This window comes from Lycorma delicatula, chromosome 7 (genome assembly GCF_047948215.1).
Source record: "Lycorma delicatula isolate Av1 chromosome 7, ASM4794821v1, whole genome shotgun sequence".
Taxonomy (NCBI): domain Eukaryota; kingdom Metazoa; phylum Arthropoda; class Insecta; order Hemiptera; family Fulgoridae; genus Lycorma; species Lycorma delicatula.
In genome coordinates, this window is record NC_134461.1 from 3,610,726 (window position 1) to 3,638,306 (window position 27,581).

At 30.7% G+C, this 27,581-nt stretch overlaps 1 protein-coding gene across 3 annotated transcripts in view; it reads right to left on the reverse strand.

Moving 5' to 3' along the window:
• Positions 1 to 27,581, reverse strand: part of msl-3 (male-specific lethal 3) — a 52,200-nt gene that overhangs the window by 17,086 nt on the left and 7,533 nt on the right. For all 3 annotated transcript variants that reach the window (XM_075370150.1, XM_075370148.1, XM_075370149.1), the window contains exons 3-9: positions 25,696 to 25,805; positions 23,859 to 24,099; positions 22,006 to 22,175; positions 17,496 to 17,633; positions 10,498 to 10,691; positions 4,826 to 4,949; positions 48 to 250 (exon numbers count right to left, since the gene is read on the reverse strand). In XM_075370150.1, coding sequence (XP_075226265.1) covers positions 48 to 250; positions 4,826 to 4,949; positions 10,498 to 10,691; positions 17,496 to 17,633; positions 22,006 to 22,175; positions 23,859 to 24,099; positions 25,696 to 25,805 — 1,180 coding nt within the window. The remainder of the gene's footprint in view (positions 1 to 47; positions 251 to 4,825; positions 4,950 to 10,497; positions 10,692 to 17,495; positions 17,634 to 22,005; positions 22,176 to 23,858; positions 24,100 to 25,695; positions 25,806 to 27,581) is intronic.

Genomic DNA, 27,581 nt, shown 5'->3' on the forward strand with positions numbered 1-27,581 from the left:
TATATATATCCTAACTTACTACAGTAAATAAAAATCATTATGCTTACCAAATAGGCGTGTTAAATGTATAGCACCGTAAATTTGTGAAGGCAATACGTGTTCACTTTTCTTATGCGCTTCAGGTGGTATTATTTTCCACGACATAATCTGAGATAATAGTGCTTCTTGTCTTGGCGATGATGATGATACAGCAGGTGATGTAACGTAATGGCAACGTAACCCGGTATCAACTGAACTCACACTTGTAGCGCTGTTAAAAATTAAACTTAAGATATAATTAACAACTACGGCTGCGATTGTAAAAAAACTATGGTGATTGTTTTAGCCGGCAAAAACAATCACCAAATGTGCGATTGGTTTACACATTCAGTGAAAATATCAACAGACTTATCTTTCTTCACCCCTTTATACCACCGATATTATTCCTATTACGATTACAAAGATTATGATTTACAACCTACGCGGAAAAAAAAAACATGTTGAAAAGTAATAATTTTAGCCGATACGTGAAACAACATTAGATTATAAAAGAACTATAAGTAAAATATTTATTAAGTCGAAACAAAGTTCAAAATTGTGTTAATTAATTCTGTTTGATTCTGCTTCTTGGAAAACAATAAACTAAAGATTAAAATGCACATATAGGAGGCATTTTAACATTTTTAAAGTGGCAGTCGTTTAAATTTTTAATCGCTAATAGCAAACTCCGTAAAAATTAATTTCATTATTAATAACTTTCAATTTCAATTAGCAAAGAAAATGAAAACAAGTGAAAAATTTTCACCGTTATATTTTATAAACAATGTGCTTTAATAATTTCTGCCGTATCTGTTTTGTTAACAAATACATGTAATTTTGGTCACAATAAAACGCTGACAATCCTACCCTACTAAATGCCATTTGTAGTGTGTCTCTGTGTTTCATAAGTACATGTCTCATGGTGGTCAGGTGTATGATATATATGTGAAATATATATTGAAGTTTTTGGAAAATTTAGTACTTTTTAACTATCTGAATTTTCAAATTAGAATTGCAAACATCTCAAAAACGGTTGGTCCTAGCGCTCTGAAAATCTTTTTCAACCCTTCTAGACAATAACCCGTCTGCTCCAAGTGGTACCCGTCAGATGATAATATGTTCAAGTATCCCCGGGGCGCCATTCAGAAATTGGAGAGGGGGTGTGACGGGGTGCCACCATAATATCTCGGCTACCGCTCGTTTGATTTTCACAATTCAAACGTCGTATGTATCAGCAGGTCAAGCGCTAACTGTTGGGTACACTTTTACACTAACGCATCAGATACGCTCTTGATAATCGTGACTAGATTTTGGTTATTTGGAAATTATTTAGCCCTATGTTTTGATTGCACTTACCCGCCACAGAGTGTACCGATTTGATCTTTCGCTAAATACGCTCAAACCTGTGCGTTAGTGCAGCTGTAAAGTATAAACTTACTAAGACTAAAAAGTAGAAAATAGAAATATAAAAAACACTTTTTAAAAACCACTCTTATATTAAATGCACTAAAAAGGCAAAAAAAAAAAAATATGTAAGAAATTTTTTAAAACATTTAAAATAAACGCACTAAAAGGTAAAAAATAATTTTAGGACGGCGTCTCAGAATGGATCTGACAACAACCTTTGACGGTGATACGTAACATTATGTGAAAGTTATAGGTTCAAATTAAAAATTTGATGTTTTTGCCAATTTTTTTTTACGCGTGATAAATTGTCTAAAGTGTGGGGTGCAAACACGCATAAGAAAAAAATGGCAAACACATCAAATTTTTAATTTGAAGCTACGACTTTAAAATAATCTTATGTATTACCATCAAAGCTTTTTGCCAAATACAGTCTTAGAGATACAGTCTTAAAATTATCTTTTACCTTTTAGCGCGTTTAATTTAAGAGTGGTATTTTAAAACATTTTTTACATAATTTTTATTTATGCGATTGTTTTTTTCTTCATAAAATAATGAACTATAACCAAAATGTAGGCACTGGAACGTACCGATCACTAGCGGAAAATCCCAGTCGGTTGGTATCAATTTCGAGAGTTAAATTTGTAATTTAACTTTCATTATATTAACTTTCATCATTAAAAAAAAATATATTTTTACACAAGAGATAATCAATTTTGGACATCTACTAATCCAATTCCAAGACGCCACCAGCCAAGGCAACGCCCCCAGATGACCTAGCTGTGCAGGTGTGCCGTAGGCATGCCCTGCAGATAATTACCTAACAAAACATAATTTGATGAAATTTAAACTGTCACCATTTAGAAAATTTCAAACTTATTTATCTACTAGATGATGTTACTGGGTAAATTTACACCAAATCTCATTAAAATATCTCATTTCGTTCCTAGCATATAAATTTTTATTGTTAGAACAAAGGGGGGGGACAGACAGAAAATGGGCAAATTAGGCCATTTGTCCACAAAATCCTTTTTATTAATTCTGATGCTCTGAATTAATTCCGTAAGTTTTCTAACATCTCCCAGGAGCTCTGTATTTTCACACACACAAAATTTTATTTTGTAAAAATTAATTCATTTTCTCAATTTGCTGCTTTTCATTTTCTATATTATTCAAATCTTCACTGGGCACTTCAAAGAGATCTGTGCTTCTTCAGAATGGCTAATTTTTATGAAAGATAATCATAATTAATACACAAACTTAAAGTGCAACTGGGATGTTCCAATTTAGAAAAAAACATTTTGAAAAACATCACAATATGAAATGGGACGGGCTTAAAAAACAAAGATGCAATTGTCACAGTAGCTGGAGAAAGGATTGCCCTGACAATCATTTCACCAGGTTTGGAGAAATCCTGCAATGTAGTGTTACATACACTATATACTATGAAAAGAAACATGGTGTAAGCAAGTACATAGCTGAATCTTATGGAAACTAGTATCCCTTCATCTTTCTTTAGATACTACCAGACTATGCAAATAAAGACTAATAGCGTTTCATTCTTTTATTAACTTAAGAAATCTGTAAAGTAAATTATACAACTAGAGTGACACAATTGTAGTATATGCAATCTAAGCCCGCCAAGAGCCTTAAATTACTGAGGGAAATTCTTGTGCAGATACACAAAAGAGCAATAAAAGAGTGTTAAGATGATATGGTGAATGTTGGTGATATGATATGGATTTAGGTAATACGGTGTTTGTCAAATCAATTAAGATCACAAGGCAATGTTCATTGTTGAATGAACATTCTCTTTATTTAAACATAGAGCAAATAATCAGTGTTAGTGGCCTTGCTCCTATTCTCCAGTTATCAGATGTCAGTGTTAATAGGTATTTAAGGGCATTTAACCCATCTTTAAATAGAGTGGAGTATCAGCAAGAAAATAAAAATGTTCATAATGCTTGTTACCACATATATGCCAAAAATGATAGTAGCTCAGATGTCGGCAGGAGCACAGTGCACATATACACGCTGGTGCAAGCATCAGTCCCACCGTACAGATGACTGCGTATTTCTCTCACCATAGCAGCACTGTGGCCCTACCACTCCCAGGCTCCAATAAAAGAGCATGCACAAGAGTGAATTTTCAATTCATCGTCGACCACCACCTGGAGAAGACCAAGAAGAAGAAGAAGAAGGAAAAAATGGAAGAAATACCCTGGCCGCCTCAACATGGGACCTACTGGCAAATGCCAACATCCTCACCGGAGCAGCAACCTGGCCAGCTCGCTGAGGAAGCCGCTGAATACAGACGCTACCTTCCTGCTCCAGCTTGCCAGGATTCAATCGCCTTGGCTGGCGGACTCAGCAGCAGGAGCCAGCCCGGTGTGGGATCCTTCAGGGAGAATCAACTCGGTCGTGCTGGTGAAAGACAACTGATGCCGACCCGACACTGCAGGGCTCTGGGGGCCACCCCAGAGCTGTAGTGTATGTAGTAGAGCTGTAGTGGGGACCCAACTGCCGCTGAGGGGAAGCTTAGTCTGATTTCAATGGACGAGCTGTAACTCCCTGACTACAGCCAAGTCAACTTCACTAGAGACCAGTTTCTAAACCCAACAGCTCTTCTCAGAGCTAACTAAAAAAAAAAAACAGTCCTTTTCAGGGCTACCACAAGGTTATAAATTACAACGAACTGTCAAAGTCAGTCGATAACAACAATAACCATTCTCAGGGCTACTAGAAGGTTATACAGTCCTATGTGCTGTTGATGCCATTCGGCAATATGCTATTAGTGTAGTTAAAAGTTAAAATTTAATAAAGATAAAAAATTTTCAGAAAAGCTAAAAAACAATCATATTTTTTTGCTCTTGCAAACAACAAATGCTAAGTTAGCAATGGTGAAGATATTACGTGAGAATACAATGACTACGATGCTGTGAAGTTAAATGGAAATATTTCAACATGGATAGTTCAATAAGGCAAGCCACTATCATTTGCAAGCATGAAAATTAATGCTATTCCAAACTTTTTTCCAAAACTGGACAACAATTGCATAAATAATTTCTTTTATTTCTTTTTTGAGAATGGAAGAAACGACAGTATCTACTTGTCCATAAAGGCAATACTATGTTTTTATTTTAAATTTGAAAAATAACAAATAATCTGTTTTCTTCCATCAAACTTTTAACAGATATAAAATTAAAAGCCAATGTTTATATAATGCTCATATTATAACCTTAATCAAAAACTGTGTATACTTAATGAAACAGGGATTTGCATCATGCGATAAAATAAGTAAATAAACCTCTTATAATTCATTGGAAAGACATCATAAAAATAAGAAAATAAATGTATAAAACAATAAATCAAAATAAATAATGCATCTACATAATAAATTTACCTTGAAACAGAATCTTTAATATTTGTTAAAACAGGATGTGTTTTTCCAACAACACCATTAGTAAACTCGTAACCGACAGATGAACGATGAGAACGGAGAGATTTTCTTCTATCACCATCTCCTCCTGTCGAGCAAAATAATTCCATAAAAATTAATTATTATTCTAATTAATAGATGATAAACACTGATAATAGCTGGAAACTTTCATTATGTTCTAATAACTTATTCAGTATCTATGTTAAGATCTCATATTTCCTGTAGCCTTATACTGACCTATTAATCAAAAACAATTTAAAGGTATATTTATTTATTCTAAACACATTCACACAGTACAACTACTCTAGGTATCAAAAAAATATTCTGTACAACCTGAACAATTTATAATGATTTCTTCTTTTTCTTTTTCCTGTTTAGCCTCCGGCAACTACCGTTTAGATAATACTTCAGAGGATGATATGTATGAGTGTGAATGAAGTGTAGTATTGTATATTCTCAGTTCGACTGTTCCTGAGATGTGTGGTTAATTGAAACCCAACCACCAAAGAACACCGGTATCCACGATCTAGTATTCAAATTCATGTAAAAATAACTGGCTTTACTAGGACGTAAACGCTGTAACTCTCGACTTCGAAATCAACTTATTTGGAAAGACGTGTTCACCACTAGACCAACCCTGTGGGAGTTTATAATGATTTAGTCTTACGATGATGTTAACTGTTAATTCTGAATGAGGAAAATAATTTATCTGAAAAGAATAACTTAAAAGTCACAACATAACACTTTAAAAACATGACAAAATGCATGGAAATCACATCCCCAGTGATAGAAAACACTGATGAGTTTTAAGAAAATTGTACAGAAATAGATATGATTTAGTTTATCATTAATTTTTCCATAAATCTGATTACTTTATATTTTAAAGTCTGCAATATTTCAAAACAAATTTTTGGCCAATTACACTTTTTTTTAAATAGTTAATAAGCAAGCCTGTGTTTGTGTAATTTCTGACTAAATGTCATACAAATTTTTGTTATCTATTTTTGAATATCTTGTTTTTTATGAACAAATCTTGAAACTTTTGTAAATTTAAACACATTTTAGCAGTTATGTGGCAAAGCTGTTATTATAACCCATTAAAACTAGCAGTTCTTCAGGTCAAGAATGGAAATTTTACTAAACTGCAAATCTACTTTCTTCAAATTCTTATCTTTTTCTTTTTTAAGAAAAAGTTTTTTACATCCTCTACACAAGATTCAAGACTTCACATATCTTTACAACTTACATAAAAATTATAATTCCTTCAAGCTTCACATTTACTAAACATTTCCTGCAGAAACTATAAAATCTAGTTCAATTTAGAACCTGCGAAATCTGTATATAATAAATTAATCTTGCTGTTGCCATACATTTTTAGAAATGAGACTACTTTTAGAAATAGAAACTTTATTATTATTATTTATAACTTTAAAAATCAATATTGTTTAAACGCATCATTTCAAAAATATTAATATAACATTTCTTTTATATAACTATTTCCATAGTATATATATATATATATATATACATATATATAAAACAATTTTTTGTATCTGATAAAACTTGATTTTATTATTCTCATAAAGTTACAAGATGTATTTTATAGGAAAATAACAAATATTCATCATCAACTGTGTTAATTGCATCAGTTTATATTGTTGCTGAATCGCTTCGACTGCACATGGCACCTTAGAATCTTATGGTAGCCATGAAAAGGGGTTTTTGTGGTTTTTGGAGTGATGGCCTTAAAAAGTGTATTATGTTTGTGTATTATGCGAGGTAGCCCTAAGAAGGGCCTGTTGGGTCTGGAAGCTGGTCTCCGGCAACGTCAACTCAGCTGTAGATGGGAAATTGCAGCTCATCCATTGGAATCGGACCATGCTTCCCCTCAGCGACAGATTGGTCTCCATTACAGCATGGCAGTGATGGTCCCCAGAGCCCAGCAGCATTAGTCATCTTCTGCTAGCATGGCCAAGGCAGTTTCTCTGAGTGATCCCACACTGGACTGGCTCCTGCTGGACGCTTTAAGTTCAGCAAGCTGGTGTGGGAAGGTAGCATACACGTTCAGTGGCTCCCTCGGTGAGCTTGGCCAGGCCTGCTGCTTAGCAGGGATGTTCTGCCAAGAGGTTCCACATTAGGCCAGCCAGGGAACTTCTTCTTCTTCTACCCCGGACAATTATTTTTTTATAATAATAAAAAAACAACGCGACGTTATAATTTGGCGACGAATAATTTTTTTCTCTGCTAGTACCAGTCTTTTGTAGGTGCCTGAGAGTAGTGGGGCTGCAGCACTGCTGTGGTGCGTAGTCAGCTGGCTTGGTGTGGAGCAGTGCTTGTGAAGACATGTAGGTGCACTGTACTCCTGCTGACATCTAAATGGTTAGTGTCACGCTCGCCCGATATGAAGCTCGGCGTGTATTTGGGAAAAATACAAAAAAAGCAACTCTGGTTACCAACAAGGGCTTCATTCTTGACAGACTACGTAAGAGGGAAATTAAATGGAATAAGTATATAAGCATGCAAGATTATGTAAAAAAAAAAAAATTACTTTTTGAGTAAAATATTCTCTTTAAGGCTAACAATTTTGGCTAAAATGAAATCAATGCTCTATATTCTGAAATCATTTTGCTAAACTTCTTCTGAATCAATCTATTCAGTCTGGAAATTTAATAAAGGGGGTCAAATGAAGTTCTTTGTAGTTCGAGGGTTTACTGAAAATCTGTTTATTTAGCCTTGATTGGTCCATTCAGAATTTTAGTCATTGTTTTCTTATTGTTACTTCCAGGTCTTCAATTTTATCATATATCTCTATTTGATCTCAGTCTGTGGCATTCTTGGACCATAAATACTTCTTAAAATTCTTCTTTCTATCCTGAATAGATTTTCTATTCCAGTTATATTTTAGTTCCCACGCTATACAATATGACTGAACTATTAATGTCTTAGTTTTGCATTTATAGAAAGGTTCTTTTTATTGTGAATATCTTTTGCGTAAAATTCTGTGGTTCTAATTTGTGATTTTTGGTCTCAATCACTAGTTTATCTGTTCTGTTTCTACTAACTATTTCTCTAAGATTTAAAATGGTCTGTGATCTTAATTTTGCCAAGCCTTGTTTCTATTGTTTTATGGGGATATTTTCTAGCACTTATTCATTTCTGCCTTTGAAAAGATCTGCAAGCCTGTTTTTTTAGCTACTTCTTTCAATCGGTTAATTTGGTTGATTGGTTCTTGTTCTGATTCTGCAAAGAGTGCTAAATTGTTGCCAAAAGCTTAACATTTAATCTTGACATTTTGGTTCTTTGTACCTATTTTTACACTTGAATCATTATTTTGTCAGAAGGTTTTCATGACTTTATATAACACAAAGTTGAAAAGCATTGGTGAAAGACCATCTCCTTCACTAGTCCTTTATTTATACTAAATGGTTCACTGACTTCACCTTAGACAACTTGACTTTAGATAAAGCGAGTTGGTTTTTTAACATTTTTTAATGTGTTAAATATGGTTTCTTATCTACTGAATCGTGAGCTTTTTGAAAATCAATGAATGAAATCAAGATAAAAATAATTTGTAATGTCGTTTGCCTTTGGGGGTTGAAAACTGGAACAAAGTTGGGATTTATGTGGCCTAATAATTGTTCCAAGTTTCAACTTTTTTATTTAATGAATTTTCAAGATTGAGGAAAACTATTTACAAATTAATATCCCCCAAGTTAATATCTTACCAACTTAAAACTTCAGAATTTTAAATAACTAAAAAGGTACTTTTATTATACTAAAACTTAATTTTCAATAACCACTATAAAAAGAAAAAGAAATGGTGATAACTACCTCTCTCCCTTTTTAATTCAGTTTAAAATCTATTGTTGCTATCTCATACATAGAGATTTTTTCTGAGTCAACTAAATAATTATGTAGAGCCAGTCGAGAGATATTAATCAAAATACTAGTCAAAATGTATATATACATACATCTACAGGAAATTTCTTTAACTTTTTCCTTGTGTTTTTCAGACTAATGAGTCTTAAAACCTCACATCTGCAAAAAACCCAAAAACCCTGATAAACAAAATTGCAGCCATTTGATATACCTTTCTTTTGTGTCTATGTTGCTGTAGCAGCAAAAGAACTCCATAGCCATGAAGTAAAAACGGTTGTCCCACTGATTTCAATCACAAAAAAAAATTGTTTTAAAAATTTAACCGGCAGTTAAGCCTGTCTCTTGAGAGGCAGTCCTTGTTATTTCTGGTATTAACCCGTTGATATCTTTATGACTGAAAACGAGTTACATTACGATGCTAAGAAGGCAGGCCAACTTACCTCTGGGCGCATAAAAGAAATAAAACAACCAGGGTTTCCATTTATGGCACGTCAGGTGGATTGACAGTGAAACCTCAATTTTTTAGAATACTTAACCTGATAAACTAAGTTAAGAATCATAGAAAATGCACTAATAAAATGACATGCAAAAAACAGGGTACTAAGTTTCCATGATTCTAATAGATTCTTCAAATAAACTGTAACTCATAACTGCCACTAAACTAAATGACAATTTCAAGTTTTAATATGGCATAAGTTGCTTTTTTTTTCCACCATACTGATCACAACACAAAGAGTGTAAAAAAAATGTTCAATAAAAAAATTGCATTTTTCCCTAGGCTTTCTTTCTGTTCCCCACTCTGCGAAAACAAAAATTTCAAGATTGGATTGAGATGTCATTACAAGGTACACATGTCTACACAATTTTCTCTAATAAAAAATTGTTGTAAACAGGTTCACAAATTTCAAAATGACTGTCACATCAATTTTTTAATCCTTTTTATCTTGATAACCATAGTTCTTTCAAAGTATACGTCATTAGCTAAAATACTAAGTCTTTATTTGTAAATTGACATTGCTGCTATGAAATTAGTGAACATGTTTAAGCTATAATCTTTTATTTAGTTATTAATTGGTGCTAAATATTATACACATCCGCACAAAATATTATGATTCCTCAAATTAATCTTTATATACATTTTCCTTTACAAATCAATCTTGATATACATTATCCTTCTAAAAAACACAAAATGGCAGACAGAAGAGAGAAAGGGAGGAGGTCAAAATCTTTATAAACATAAAATAAACATTGTTTGTTTATTTTGATACGTAGAATCAAAAAATAAATACCTATATCACTCATACAAGGATAAATTTTTTACTGAACTACATGATAAAATGCGTAGATAATTCAAATTACGCAGGAATTATTTATTTATTCAAGGATATTTTGAAGCTAATTATTTGTACCTTAATTAATGAAATTACCAGTAACTCAGCAGAAAAAAATTATGCAAATTAATTGTAAAAGGTTCTTCAGAAGAGAACAATATTCATGTAATTTGAAAATGGTTTGTTGATATTTATTAATTTTAAACAAGCTTTTTCTTAAACGATACATATTATAATTGCCACTTAGTGAAAAATTAATATTAAAACTTCTGTAACTAACATACACGAACATTGTATGCTGAAGTGACAATCAAGTTTTTAAACGGTTAAAATCACAACTAGTTGAATTCATTGAATATAAGTAATAAAATTTAAACAAAAGTTTAATATTTTTAAATAAAAAGGATACAGAAGAAAGGAACTAACCTGCACCAATTATAGCAGCAGAAACCATAGAACAAGCACTATCCTTATTATCGTTAGCGACTGGACTCATAACATATGATGGTTGTAATGACGTATTTAAAGTTGTCGATGAATCATGTTCTTGTTTAATAACAGTCGACGGTTCTTGTTTAACAGTGGCAAAATTGGTATTTCCTGTTGCTGCACAACTATCACTGGAAACCAAAATTAACAACTGCGGTAACAGAATATTTATAATGCACATCGTACCACTTGTAACAATGTACATGAAAGTTTTTGGAACTGCAGTCCAACAATTACATTAACATTAGAAGCAGTAACAATGTGATAACAGAAAATTTCAATGCACATCATACCAGATATAACAATTAACAAAGCCGATGAAAACTTTTAGAACTGCAATTCAATAACTGAATGTTAACTTTAGAAGCAACAAAAATAAAGTTTTATTAGTTATCCTTGTATCGGAATTCACCATTTAATTATTTCCAAATACACATGGCTATCTTCAATTTTTCATTCTGAATAACTGTATTTTTATCAATTTAAAATTTACAACATTCGCAGACGATCAAAATCTAGTAAGACAAATATTGCACGAGAGGTGAGATATTTGACCGATTGTATATATAAATATATATTAATTTATTTAAATTAAATTTTTTGTAGTCCATATATATATATATTATTTTACTGAAATTAATCTTTTTAAGTTTCAAATTAGTCCTCTAATTAAGGTAAGATATGTCTTATTTCAATATTCTGTAAAGGCAGTTAATTTAATACAAATTAAATATAAATATATACACAGGTGTCCCCCCTAGAAACAAAGAAAGTTTCAGGAAATGTTCTACTGGTGAAAATAATGAAAAAGGTTCATATAAACACAGGTCTGATAGGGTTTTTTGAGTTACAGCTAGTGAAAAATTTCATTTTTTTATCTGGTTTTTCTGGGTGAAAAATGCTTCAGCGTTATCATTGCCCGAACATGGTGTATGTGTTTTAAAAACTGTAAAAAAAAATTCACAATTAAAAATTTAAAAGAAACGCCCAGAAAAAAACATGTAATATAAATACAAAAACAATAGAATAAAAAAAAAATTAAATCAAAATGAAAACTTAAAGGAAAAATATAAAAACAAAATAAAATATTAAAATAAGGACAAAACAAAAACTTCTAAATATTAAAACACAAAAACATTTAACTACCACAAAAAAAAAATGAAAAACAGTATTAAAAAATATGTAAAATATTAGCACCCAGTCTAAAACTTCTTTATTATTGCCCAGGATTTGACAAAAATTCCTGGGCAATTTAAATTTATGACACAAGGCCGCATATCGTATGCATTCCACAAAAATGTGCTGCACAGTCAAGTGGCAGTTGCATTGCATGCATACTGGTGCGCTTATTGCTGATATCAGATACCCGTGAGTAGCTCTCATATGTCCTATCGGCAATAGGCAGAAGATGACTTCCTACCGACAAATTTTCCTGTATGAGGAGTCCCATGGCAACACAGAACCTTTAATGTGTCGGAGTTTGGTATCTAAAGTATCCGTCCAGTAATCTTGTCACTTTACACGAAGAGTGAGTTTCACACAGTTAATAAAGTCGGATACAGTAACAAGGGAAGTGAAGGACGGTAGACTACATGTGTCGTTAGCAGCAGAATCTGCACGTTCAGCAGAAAATTACTCGTGTGTTGCGATAATTCAACTCAGTGGTTGCATCGTGGATGTCGCTAACGATAGGATGTCTGGAATAAAGATTTTCTAAGACTGAGAGAGCACTATACAAGTCACTGCAAATAAGGATACGACAGTATTTAGGATTAATGATATTCAAAGCTTTATTTACAGTGTACAGTTCAGCAGTAAAGACACTCGTAATACCAGGTAGACAAAACATATAGGTTCGGCCATTAACAATAAACAAGCGGCCAATGATATCATTCTGTTTTGATCCATCTGTGTATACCACTGCACCCGAGTTTGCCTTGGAAAGAATACGGTGAAACACTTGCTGAAAGAAAATAAGTGGTGTTGATTCTTTACTGTATTTCGTGAGGTCAAATATAACATTTTTGTGGGCGATTGTCCACGGAGGATATGAACATGTATAAATAGGAAAAATAGAAAGTGCGGCCACATTCATATGGTGCAGTAAACATCAGGTACGAATACCTACAGGTGAAGTAGAATGTTGACAGTCCTCATACCTGTGGAAGTAAGTATTTCCAAGAACTGCATCAAATGCCGGGTGATTTGGCTGTCCCTTAAGGTGGCTAAAATAAGATGCTAAGATCTGGTTCCGTCTATCCCAAAGTGATGGCTCACTGCAGTTGACAAGGTTGCTCACAACACAGCAAAATTTCACCTGGCTTTCAGCTCATCTAATAAAAAAAAGCCCTACTGTAATTTTTGGAATCCAAATTAAGGAGTAAAGTTGGTGATTTTTTTATGTAATTTGAGTTGGGAAATAGGATAAAACGGGTTAGAGAAGTCAGTAGTTTTTAAGATAATCGACATAAAACACTTAATTCAATGTCAAAAAACAAGCTTTTTTTTAGGTTTGAAGTACAATAACTTTTTGTTAAATGACTATTTAAATGTGGAAAATTTAGTAACAAAACTTGTAGAGAATTTCTGTCTATGTCTATTTTTCATCTGTTTTCTTCAATAAAAAAACAGATTTTTAAAAGTTTTTATTTACTTTTTATCGGCTGTATTTATATTAATATTTTTGAATTAAATTCTCTACACGTTTTCTTTCTACCTTCCACATTTATTAATCATTTAACAAAGCTACTGTACTACAAACCTACAAAAAACTTGTTTATCAACACCAAATTTTGTTTTACATCGGATATCTTAAAAACCTACTAACGTTACAGTTTTTGGTCCAAAAACTGTAACGTTTAAAACAGTTTAACAGTTTAAAACAGGTCCTGTTTTAAACTGTTTCCAGCTCAAATTAAACAAGAAATAACTCCTTAATTTGGGTCCCAAAAATTACAGTAGGGATTTTTTTTTATGAGCAGAAATCCAGATGAAATCTTTCGCTAACCATAATTTGAAAACAAAGTGGTTCCAGAGCTATGTTTATTTGAATTTTCTTCATTACTTTCACCAGCAGAGCATGTCCTGAAAGTTTCTCAATTTCTTTGAGGGACACTGTGTTTATATATATATTATTTGAAATATAAACCAAGAAAACATAGTAATTAGATAAATTAAACTTACCATATTAATTTTCATGGAATCTTGTATCTTCAGTTGATATAGAATCCTCAACTTTATCAAAAGTGTATTTTTATTTTATAATTTGTCAAAATATTTTTCTGTTTTAAAAATCTTGAAATTTATTATGAACTTATACGCAAATTCTACTGTACAAATTATAAATGAATATGTTTTAATGTAGTTGTAGAATTCAATACCAACTGAAGATGTGGGATCCTGTGAAAATTGATTATTAAAAATTAATATAGAAGTTTAACTTACTGTGTTTTGGTGGTTTATATTTCATATAATATTAATTTTTATTAACACAATGATCAAAATGTTAATGAATTGTTTGAATTTAAAAAAAACACATTATTATTTATCTAAAATCAGTCCTTTCAAGACCCATATCACCTCTGCAGTAATAATTTAAATATGTCTCAACTTAATCCACCCAAGTACACAAATAAGAAAACCCTTACCTCATTTTAATTTTTTTAAATAATTTTTTATGAAAGCACTTAGGCGAGATCCCGCATCATCAGTCATATATAATACTTATATAAAATTACATATCAAACATAAAATTATAATTACATAGACAAACACATATAAATTCAATTAAATAAAATAAAAAAATATATAATGATATGTAACTGGCTAACTACATACATTCATTATATATTTTTGTATGTGCAACTGTAATTTTAGGTTTGACATGTAATGTAAATTTTATATAAATATTATATACGACTTATGATGCGGGATCCTGCAAAAATGCTTTCGTAAAAAAATTATATGAAAAAATAAGGTAAGAGTGGTCTTATTTCTGTACTTGGGTGGATTAAGTTGTTTTATATATATATATATATTGTAACAAGACTGGTATAGCGAGTCTGAATAACAGATTCCTGTCAATTATAAAAGTAACAGAAAATGTATTTAATTGGAAGGATCCAGAAAGAAACAAAAAGGACAACCCTTTTTTAAAAAAATAAGTCCATTTTATATTAGTCTTTTGTTATACTAGCCCTTAACACACAATGTTCACCTGTTGTACGGTGAGAAGAGACAAAGCTTGGAATTTATGGGAACAAAGCCTTGGTCGACTCTTCTCACGCTCCAACTTGGGTTCGATCCTATAAGTAAAGGTGCTAACAATATAAATAGCCCAGTAAGACCAGCTAAAAGTACAGTTCGGCGGAAATCCGTGAACCAGTCTCCGAGACGTTACGATATTGGTCCCACAAGGGCAGTTCTGCAAGGACAGACTGTGAGTTGTGTGAGTTCAGCAAACCAGTCTGCAAGATGTATGATGATGGTCCAGCATACAGAGTTATAGGTGTGTCTGTGAGACGTCAGTCCAGCGAGGAGAATATCCAGTTCAATACTATTAAGGTGACGCCACAAGTAATTCAATAACCAAGAAAGTACAATTGGTGAGTTACAGTAAAACTATAAGTGTATAAGTGAAATAAATAATGCAATAGACTTCATTCGTAAACTGTTAAGATAGACAACAAAAAGGGATTTGCAAGTGAATTTTATAAGATTGTTTGTTAATGTAAGACTAGTGGTTAAAAAGGGTTAGCAGTTTCTTTGTAAATGGGTTTGAATACTAGTTTCTGTTCATATACCTGGAATAAATTCTGTACGATTACTTATTTTAGACTCTCTTATGTGTAATCTGTATTTATCACTTACTATAGACATTAATATCACTATTTATTATGTTGTTATTTACACATAATAATTTTGATTGTTATCTTTGTTGATTACGTTATGTATTTTTCTCTGTTTTTATGTCATAGTTACTGTTTTGATTGATGTCTGTAATTATCGTTTACCACTATTATCCTGACTATTATTTGGTTGTAATTACTGTATTAATATTTGTGTTAATTAACTGGTTTATTATTGTCACTTATTATTATTATTACTATTATCATTATTGTTTATCATCATTGTTACTATTATTAATTTGCTTGGTTGTAATTTGAACATTTTAATTCAATAAACGATAATTATATAAACATTATAAATTGTCAACAACCTCCCAATAACGAACTGCGCGGAACGAACATCGCGCACCCTCGTGACAATATATATTTATTTATTTTATTTTATTAGGTCAACCAAAGTACAGCATAAATAAAATAGTATGTACTTACCTTATTCCATCCACTATATATGCAGGAGAGCTTTCGTGATTTACTCGCATTATCAGCTGTATTACACATTCATATGTTCATCTCAAATTGCATTACAAACTTTATAAAATATAATAACTTACCATGCATTTATTTATTTTATTTAAATTTTAAGAGCTTCAATCTTTTTATTTTAAGAATTTAAACTTTTACTGCGGTAAATTAAAAATTAAAACAAAATTTAAAAATATGAAAAATTATAAATAAAATTAATTTTTCATAATTTTAAATTTTGTTTTAATTTTTAATTTAACTGAGTAAAAGTTTAAATTCTTAAGATAAAAAGAGTGAAGATCTTAAAATTTAAATAAAATAAATAAATTTAATGAAACTAAGATTTTCATGAATGTTATTGTGTGTAGAATTTTCTTTTCTGAGAATTACATCCATAACAACCAAAGAAGGAAAAATAAGTAACTAACTGAAATAACTTGTTTAATTTAGCATTACGTTCCATTATAATATCAAAATAAAAACACTACATTTTGCAAAACTGAGTAATTTATATGTTTAGAGCACTACTGATGCTAGATACTAATATTAATTTAACAGATTAATTAATGTTAATCAATAAAACACAAAAGAGAGCTAACACATGGCTGTTGCCACACATGCAGAAGCAGTATATAACTACAAGAAATAACAATGCTGAAATCTGAGCCATTTTTGTAAATCATATAATATATAAAATTACAGTAAAAAATGACAATAAATGAAATAAACGATACAGTAACTGGCAGGAAATTTGAACACTCCTTTTAAAGAAATTTGAATGTTAAATGTTTCTCTGAAACTTAGCTAATGTTAACATCAAGAACACAATAATCTCATATACCACTGTTTGGACTACAGAAGTTCAAATAAAACAACAGGTTCTGGTTTTATTGACTACTAATGCTGTTTCAACCGGCCACGCAACAAAATATCTATCAAAGTAAATAGTATGGATGAACCTATTTTACTACCTTCATGATGAACAACATTGTCTCAAAGTTTGGATGTGATGAGAATAAACATTACATGAATTACAGATTATGAGGTATCATTTTTTCTTAAACTATTAAAAGTTAGACCGCTATCATTCATATTAACGAATGCAATTGTAAATTAACAATCTATTTTTTTTGAAATGGGGTTATAAAATGTAGAATTGTCAACGTAGTACAAAATTAATTTATTTCCAATTTTATTTACATCTTAACAATAGATATTTGCAAATATCTTTAAAATTTATTATTAATTTATATTTTGTAAGGGATTAATGCGTAGAAAATTTTAAGGCAGAAAAGACAGACCTCTTTTAAATTGTCTTAACTGAATAAATATTTAAAAACATTTCTTAAAAATCAATTAAGCAGTTTATGAGTTTCAGCTAAAAAATCCAGTCTACATAACTAAACTGAATCAATTTCCAAGTCAGTAAGTCTTCTTGAGATGCTGCCACACCATTCCTTTCAAAAGTATTCTTAAATTAATGTATGAAAAGAATTAGGCTATATAGAGATAATATTTTGAAGGGTGCAAAAAGACCCTCAAATTGTCTCTGCTACATATATTTACCTGTTATTCAATTCTTGTTTAATGTGAGCAATTACACGACTATATTGCTCTTTTTCCTTCTGATACAACAAAAGATCTTTCAAGGTAAAATCAAAATAAACTCTTAAGCCATCAACAACTTCTTTACACAGATTCAGCCTGAAACAAAATTACATATATGCTATTTAATAGCTTAATAATATAGATAATAAGATGTAGATTAAAATATACATTTAACACCTAGACATGACAAATGTTATGGGAAGTACAGCAAAGCAAAATCAATGAAAGTTTTTTATAGCAGACTGTTCAGTCAGGATAGAAAAAATAATACTAAAATATATGAGTAATTAAGATTAGAAAGTATAAAACATAAAAAACGGTTTGGACATGTCACAAATGATAAACAAAGGTAGGACAGAGGAGAATCTAGATAAAACTGGACCGACTGAACTTTTTTGTTTCCTTGTATGAAGTAAAAGAAGTACTGTCATCGCGAAAAATTTCAGTTTACAAATTTCAAAGGAAATATCTATTTTGATCATCCCCGAATACATGTGACTACTTTCAGCGTGACGTCTGTACGTACATATGTATACATCTTACATAACTCAAAAATGATTAGTACAATGTTGAAACTTTGGATTTAGGACTGTGGTAAAATCTAGTTGTGCACCTCCCCTTTTGATTACAATAAATCGGACCAAAAGTGCCCAAAACCCCCAAAAAATGGATTTTGGACTTTTTCTTAACTGTAGTAATAAGCCATAAGCCCTCATTGAGAACTTTTCAACGACATATCATAAGCAGTACTTATTTTCATCGGTTCCAGAGTTACAGACAAATAAAATTTTAAGTAATGAAATATTTGAATGTTACAAGGGGAAGGCACATCGGTACAAATTTGACTTCATTTCCTTTTTTTTAAACATTTTCTTTTAATTTAAATATATTGATTTATTAATAATTATTAACCTCAGATTGAAAAAAAATATATGAAAAAATCAGAAGTTATTAGTGAAATAAAATTTTATTTACTTTTTATTTTAATTCAAAAATTTTTACAAAGGTTAATAATTATTAATAAATCAATATATATTTAAATTAAAGAAATATATTTAAAAAAAAAATAAAAATACATATATATGTATATGAAGTAAGATTCGAACTGATGTGTGCATGGATACGGATCTGACACGTTCTCACTTAAAAGACATAACTACTTGAGCGAAGTGAAACAAAATTAATAAATAAACTAATATAAAATGTTGATACAGAGACCACAAAATAATGTGTTGTAATGCGGTGTCCACCACGATGCAATTGTGTAGCTGTCCACTTTATTAAAGATTGGAGGATCGTATTTCTCTTTCAAATGAAATAAGTTTAAATGAAGTGCAGCAAAAAATGTGTATATATAATTTAATAGGCGTACAAGGAAACATGTGGTGTCCACATCAAATTTTTTATAGCATAAGACTCTCCTGACTACTCAGAAGTGAAATGTTTCCATTTGTCAAGAATGGATAAAACCATGAAAATCATGATGCTTAATCAGAGCTCACATCAAGAATAAGCACACCTGTAATCAGAATGCCTAGTATTAATTAACACCAGTTCTCTACACCGTAGTAAGTCAATGGCTTCAGAAATTATGTAGAGGCTTGGTGGCAACAGTTCTACAACAACCTCTTGTGGAGATTTAGTAGAGAAGCGGGTATATATCACTGTAAGTTCCTGAGATGCAAAAAAACATCAAACACTGGAAAATTTGAAGCCTTTTCATCACAGCAGATTGCTTCTTCTACTAAATCAGAACATCATATATAAACTGCTATGCACAGACACTGGCATAAGACAAGTTAATATGCAGTTTTGAGTGGTTCTCTACATCAATGACCATACTTGAATGATCAAAGAGCGATCATGACTGATCAACGACCATTCATGAATGGTCTATTACTGGTTTTTTTTTAAATCCAGGTGGATATTAAAGTGAATATCCTACACAGTGAACCTCTACAAATTTAATTTCATATAAAACCTGAATGTCGTCTAGTTTAAGATCTTCATATTTTTCTTTAAAGTAGAATACATAATGATGTTTTCAGAATGTTAATTTCAAAGCCTATGGCTTTTCATGACTTAAAAGTTTGTTTGTAAATATCTAATATCCAGTAACAGGATATTTCCAATATCCATGCTTGCAGTGTGCTAAAAGTGTCAATATCTAGTTTTTCTTCACCTGTAGAATAAAAATGTAAAATGTTAAAATATGCATTTTTTTCCAGAGAAGATGTTATATAGGACATATATATTTACTATACTATATTATCAGCAATAAATACAATTTATTTTATAGATTTTAAGGTCCCTATAAAACATTGCAAATTAGTGCAAATCAGACTGCACTTCTAGCAAGCTCCTCCAGGAAAATACCCAGCTCTGTTGGAATAATACATTTCATAGATATTTGGAAAAATGTTTGGTGCTGAAAGGGTTAATGAGCCAAAGATAGATTATTATACTCAGAACAGTAACATTTTTGAAACGACGCAGGAAAACTTTCACTACATAAACACACTGAATTGTACATGCATGACCCTGCATGTACAATTCTTTCCTGTTCAGAGTCCCCTGATATATCCATAAGGCATAACTGACTAATAAAATCACCCTTCTTCAAGAAAATTTGTTTTTTCATTTACCGCTTTATTTTTTCCACTACCTTTAGCACATTTACAGCAATATTCGTTTCATTAGAATATTTTATAGACATTAAATTAAAAACAATAATTACCCTTTTTGCAGATATGTACTATGTTTGTCCTACTGCAGAGTAGGGACTTGTCCAGATTATATAAGACAGAGTTTTCATACCTAACAAAGACTAATGCGATAAGAAATATTATCAAAGTCCGCTTGATATCTATAAATATCAACTCCGTAAACTCTTTGTTATTCAGTTACCAATCTGTCAAAGAACAGTTTTCCCGTGCAAAGATTTGCCTCGCTCATAGATAAGCTGATTAGATGTAAGCAATTAAAACAGATACGAGATCTGTACATAAAGTAATGAAACTGGTTCAGAAAAAATGTTTATTTACAATTCAATTATACAGAGATTCTATCACATTTGAAATAGTTCCCTTGGGAAGCCACGTAATGCTTCAAACGGTTTTCCTACTCTTCCTAGCAGTGTTGGAACTCAGAAACCGAAGTATCCTTCACATGGTTGGTGGCATTTTTTAAAAATATTTTCTACTGTTCCAAAATGAGGTGTTTTTTAAAAGTTGGGAAGAGGAACAAGTTGCAGGGACTCAAGTCAGGAAAAAAGGTGGTTGAGGAACTACAGGAATGTTTTTCTTTGCCAAAAACTCATTAATTGAGAGTACAGTGTGACAAGGTGCATTGTCATGATGCAGCATCCAGTTGTCTTTGATGGCTGGTCTCACACGGGCAATTCTTTTACGCAGTCTTTCAAGAATTTCTCAGTAAAAATAATGGACAATGCCATTACTGTCAAATAAACAAATTAGCATGGTTTTGATTTGCTCATTTTTGCTTTTTTGGATGCCACTCCTAGCTCTGGCGTTTTGTTTCTGGGTTGTCAGTAATAACATTTTTTAGAAATCAGGATCAGTTTTAATTCACCCTAAAAGATCACGGCACCCTTCCACCCTTTAACTTTTTAAACTAAAATTTTGCACAAACTTTTTTCATATCCAATTTGTTTGTCAAAATTTGATGGACTGTGGTACGGTTCAAATCCAATTATTCTACAATCATTTTGACAGTTAATCGCCAGTCGTACTGTATCAAGTCTCTGATTCGCTCAACATTGTCATCGCTTATTGTCCACGGTCTTCCAGAGCGTGGATCATCTGCAACTGATTCCTGAACATCTAAAAATGTTTTAAACCACCTAAAAACTTGGGCTCATGACAGAGCGTCAACTCCATACACCCTTTTCAATTTTGAAAAAGTTTCAGTAGCATTTTCACAGAATTTAACACAAAACTTGATTGCACTACATTGCTCATACTTAGTATCACTCATTTTTGTAACGCACAACAAAAACTAACTTCATGAAAAGTTTGTTTATGTCTCACATGGCAACAACAGACTAAAAATATTAATATCTAACATAAATCAACTGTTCATATAACCATAAGTTTGCTAATAACTTTACAATGTTGCCACTTTGACTGCCAAAAAAAATTGTCTCAATATTTTATTTACAGATCTCATATATTTCTACTTAATAAGCAATATTCATCCCAGTTAATAGGTTTTCAAAATAATATAATACTGATGGCTCCAAGGTCTTAGAATAAGAATCATGTTCTACAAGTTTTGATGTTCACATACTGTATGGAAGGAATGTAACTGCCTGTAACAGGACCTCCAGTACCTCTTTTTAGTAGTCTGAACCCTTTTTTCAGTGTGAAAAAGCCTGATGATGTCCCTCCCAGTCAATACACATGTGCACATGCGCTCACACACAATAAATTACATTGATTTTACTTACTTATTACGTAAACTTTCAACTGATTTAACTGGATTTTGTGAAGTACTTGAAGATGAACGCATAGGTTTTTCATTCTCACTCTGTGTATTTGATAAAGCTTTAGTTGCACAATCTTTAACATAACCTTCCAATATTGAAAGAACATTATATTTAATTGGCAACTTTACTAACTGAAACAGAAGAATGGAATAAAATATATAAATAAACAAGAAGCTGACAAAAACTATGTTATTTAAGAGATTCCTGAAAGTGAAATTTTATAAAAAGACTCAATTTTAGCATTTCATTTATAAAAATTAGGTAGTAATTGTAAAGTTATCAGCTAACAATTTTAATACAATATTCAGGAGGAAAATAGGCCTATACCTTCTCTTTGAATTAATAATATCAAGGAAATAAATTAACTTTTAAGAACAAAAAAACAAATTACTATTGGAATATCAACTAAAATTCAAAAAACTTGTAGAAATAGGTATACAAAAGTACTAGAAACAAAGAGCACTATTATAACTGAAATGGTTTAGTGTTTAATATAACAGTAAACTAAAAACTTGTTATTCCCCAACAGAGTCTATGGGAACAGAAATAAACTGCAAAACTGTAAGTTTAGCAGTTTAATTTATTATACGGACAACTGAGTCTCGTAATCATAACAAGGAATAAACGTGAATGAATAATGTAATATAGCTTTATCAACATTGATGTAATTGCATTCTGTGTGTGAGTATATACATATATATATTATATGAAATGTAAACAACCAAAACACAGTAATTAGTTAAGTTAAATTTACCATATTAATCTCCAATAATCCAGTTTCAAAGGATCCTGAATCTTCAGTTAGCATTGAATTCTATAACTACATTAAAACATATTCATTTTATAATTTGTCAAAATTGTTTTCTGTTTTAAAGATTTTGAAATTTATTAAAGACATATACACAAATTCTGCTATCCAGAAATGAAATGATATAATATTTAATAAAAGGTACTATTTTCCTTTCTTCTATTGTCATTACTGCCAACCGTTTGATTGTGATTAAATCATCTTTGAATATGAAGAAGTGGTTCATTATTTTATATTTTTTTATCATTATCAGAAATTTCCAAAATCTTTAAATTATTTTGCAATAAGTTTAGTATGTTTGATTCTAACAAATGGTCAGCTACATTAGAAATACCTCTTTTTCATTTTTGTGTGCTATGAAATGTTCCATAGTCTTTTAAACATTTTATTGCTTTTTACCAATATGAATATTATTACATTCATTGCATTTAATTTTGTTTATTTCTCTTAATTCCTCTTTATAATTTCTATTACTGTTATTTTTAAAATATTTTATAATGCAATTATTTAGTTTATATGCTTTTTTATATTTATTTTTATCATATACGTTAATCATTTTTTTATTATAAATATATTTTAGGTATAATTATTACAAATATTTGTTGAATTTAGTATAATTTCATAATATTTTTTATTCTTTTTATAAATCTTTCTGTAATTTCATCCACAAAACAATTAAATTCTTTTTTGCTATTTGTTTTATTTTGACTGCCTCTTTTTTGGGTTTATTTTTATTTTTTTTGTATAATGAATAGAGCTCTAAATAACATGGTTTTTTATATGCATTTTTGTGACCGTGGGTGACTGTGGGTTAGAATTTAAATTTATTGTAACATTATTTATTGTGGGTTATATAATTTATATAATATAAAATATTAACACAGTGGATCAATATGTTACTGAATTATTTGAATATTGAAACAAATACAATAGTGATAATTATCACTTGATTCAATAAACATAAGACCACTTATTAAATATTACACTACTGTAGACTGCTCATTACCTTATTTTCTTGATTGATCAAACAGTAATCTAGCTCAAGTAATTTCTTCAATCCTTCAGGGATTGGTATAGTTATAGGATCTTCTTCACTCGACGATTCTGAAGAACTTTCATGGCTTCTTGCCGCCTCTGGCAGTGACCGCTTTGCCTCCAGACTCTCGTTGATCTTCTCAGACAGCTTGCGCCGTCGCTTCTGGCGGTCCCTTTTGTATAAATTACCTCCTCTACAAAATTTTACTGCACTGTAAAAAAAAAACATGAATAAATCTTTACTTACAAAATTAAAATGACTTTTGGAAATAAAAAAAATCATCAAATTCAGAATTTTTATTTGCAAAAAGATCCAATAATTCCTCACCACGACAGTATCGAGCATTATTATAGGTAGAGGGGCTTCTGAAGACAGTTAGTTTTGAGAGTTTTTCTCATATTTTCTTGCTAGTGATCATGCACAAAAGAACAAAGGTCATAAGTTCATCTCATATTTTCTTGCTAGTGAACATGCACAAAAGAACAAAGGTCATAAGTTCATATGTACTTGAACGCTACATAATGCTATGCATCTTATCACAGATTTAGAAACTCATTTCTTATGTCTTGGCATATGTCAAGGTCATAAGCTCAAAAGTACTTGTACTTCAGGCAATACTATTCATACTGTTGTACAAAATACTGAATTCAGCACAACTCTGATGGTTGAAAGACAAAATTCCCTCGCTTGTAATAATTTTTCATTATGAATATATTTAAAAAAAAATGAAAACAAAATTATTTTTAACTCAGAAAGGAAGGTTGAAACAGAAAGTTTATCAAATTCGCAAATATAAAAAGAATTTTCAGAAAGTAACAATGCAAAATCTAGAAACTATTCTTAAAGCATTTTATTTTGAATCAATTCATGATGCCATTTAAAAAAATTCTACATTTATTGTTCAACCCAATTACTATGTACTACATTGCAATAGACAAACCCATTGAATATCTTTACTACAAGCCTCTTGTTTGCTCTTTTAATCACTTCATCACTGCATAGACCTTGTTACAGCAATAAAGAGCCTTTTCCAGTCACATATCTTTCAAATTAGAAAATAAATTAGTCACTTGGGGGAAGGTTTGGACCATAACAGAATTTTAACTTAAGGTAACAAGAGTGTTTGATACAAGCAGTGAGTGAGGGTGAGAGAGAGAGAGAAAATGTTTCCTTAATGTCTTTTATTATATCTCTCAACACAGCTTTTTACAGAAGAATATCACAGTTCAAAATTTATATTGCTTGATTAAGGCAGAAATTTGACAAGAAACAGTCCCTTTCTACCTTACAATACAAGTTAATAAAAGTCTTTAGGCCAATTAAATATTGAAATTTTTGCCAACATTAAACATCATTTCCTCCCGTTTTAAATCAGCGACACCATTTTTCGATGATTTAACTCCTCATAACAAGTTTGCTGCAAAACAAATCTGACAAAATATGGCAGCAGTTTCTCCTTTAGTTCAAAAAAATTAAATGACTGACTGTACCTTGTCTCAGTACTTTAAAACTAAATAAGGCTATTTTAAATAAACAATGGAAGCACAACAGCATTGCAAAATGTGAAAAAATAGCTTCATCTTAATTTTTATAAATTGTATCTTTTTCTCAGAGTAAACATTGTTAAAAAGATTGAAGAAGTAAAAACTGAACTATAAGTGATGAAACGTGATTATTATTATAAGGTCACATTGGAATATGAAACTAATAAATTTGCTTATATTTTGAAAAACCACTTTTAAATAAATAAAACATGAGCTTTTTTGATAAAATTAGCACAAAACTGAATTCATTTGTATATACTTACGTTGTAAGTTGAGCTTTTTCAGCTAACTCCTTTTGCAACTGTCTATTTTCTGCAGTATCTTTCAACACATAATCTTCCGTAACAAACCTGTCCCAAGTAGGGTTCCAACCCTGAACAAATTAAAATACATAATTAAATACAAAATTAAAATACATAAGCGCGTAATGCGCTAATAATTAATACTATTAATTATATTTCTGATCAGTCAGAAGTTACTACACAATAAATTGGTAAAGCATCAATCCTCCTTTCAGCTGGCCTGAAAGGACTCATCCAGTTATCATTAAATATTTTACAAAAGTTTTATTCTAAAAATGAAAATTCTTTAAGGGCATTAGCTAGTAATTTTGAATGAGATAAATTTATCCAGAATATGAAATACACCAGCACTTAAAATAACTCTCATTTTGAGATTAAAGTTGAACACTTTTACTCCTGTATACCTAAGCCTTGGTAGCTCAATGTCAAATTGTAGAATGCTTAAATATGAAATTTTCCTAGTTGAGTATAAGCACTTTTTTAATCAATAAAAAAAATCCATTTTCACCTTTTTAAGAATACATATAATTCATATCTAAGGTTCCTGAAATTATATTACATTTTTTAACAACATATACAAATTACAAATTAGTACACATGTATACATCATTTGAAATATGTCTTCAAATATATTAGTACATCATTTTAAATATATTTAACAAGATAATTTTTGCCCAAAAAAATAAGTAAGCATGGCTGAAACATTTTGGTGGCATAAATATGGCTGAAACATTTTGGTGGCATAAATATGATGAATAATTGAGGTTGGATTATCAGAAATCTATGTTACCTGCAATTGTAAAGAAAAGTTGAAAATTACTTTTGAAAGGAATCTAAGAAAGAAAACGCATAAAAAATTTCTGTACATCCTGCTCAAAAATTATATAAAAAATGTAGGAAGAACATTTTAAAATATGCTCCAAAAGAAATAATGCAATATTTCAAAAAATTATTCCAAAAAATAAGGGAAACAGAAAAAAATTACAGGTGAATTTATATATCAGCTTTAATTCATCCTATTCACAAAAAAGATCAACTCAGATCCAAAATAGCTGGACTTGGAACAGCTGGACATGTATAGAACAAATTCCTTCTGTTAAACTTCTTATCCACAAAGCACAAGCAACAGTTAAAAGTTATGTAGTTATCTTTGTTGTTTAGAAAGAAAAAAAACAGGTGATTCTATAGATTGACAATCCCTTTTTGAAATCTAAAAGAATTCAGTGTGAATGATAAAACCTGAAATATAATCAAAGACAATAAAAGCCACAACTTCTGAAGTTAAATTTTTAGGTGGAATTTCTAGTTCTTCCCCAATAAAAACAGGAACATGACAATGTGATGGACTCTCACTAATTCTATTCAATTGTTTTAAAAAGTTATCTATGAGTGAAAAAACAAATGGGAAGAGTAAAATAATACTACTCCCTTTAAAATTGGGACATGAAAATGGCGCGCAGTTATTAGCTATCTTACCTTCACAAATGATTTAGTTATCTTGTCACACAATTCAAAAATAGCAACACAACAATAAACATATTACAAAAAATGGTAGAAAAAAAACAGGCTTACATAAACATCTTTTGAAAAAAACAAAAGATATATATTTGAATGACAAGTAATTTGATACAAATAAAATTAAATTGGCTCACTGGTATTAAAGTTATGATAAAAATGTGGTTTTTTTTTGGGATATGTTGGGATACAGTGTTACTGACTCAAAGCATTAGGTCTGAAATCGTCCATTCTTGTTAAAAATATGGGTTTTACGTTTCTCCAGGATTGAAAAAACATACCAGTAAACACAGTATTATAACATCAGTTAAACATATGAAAAACAAATAATA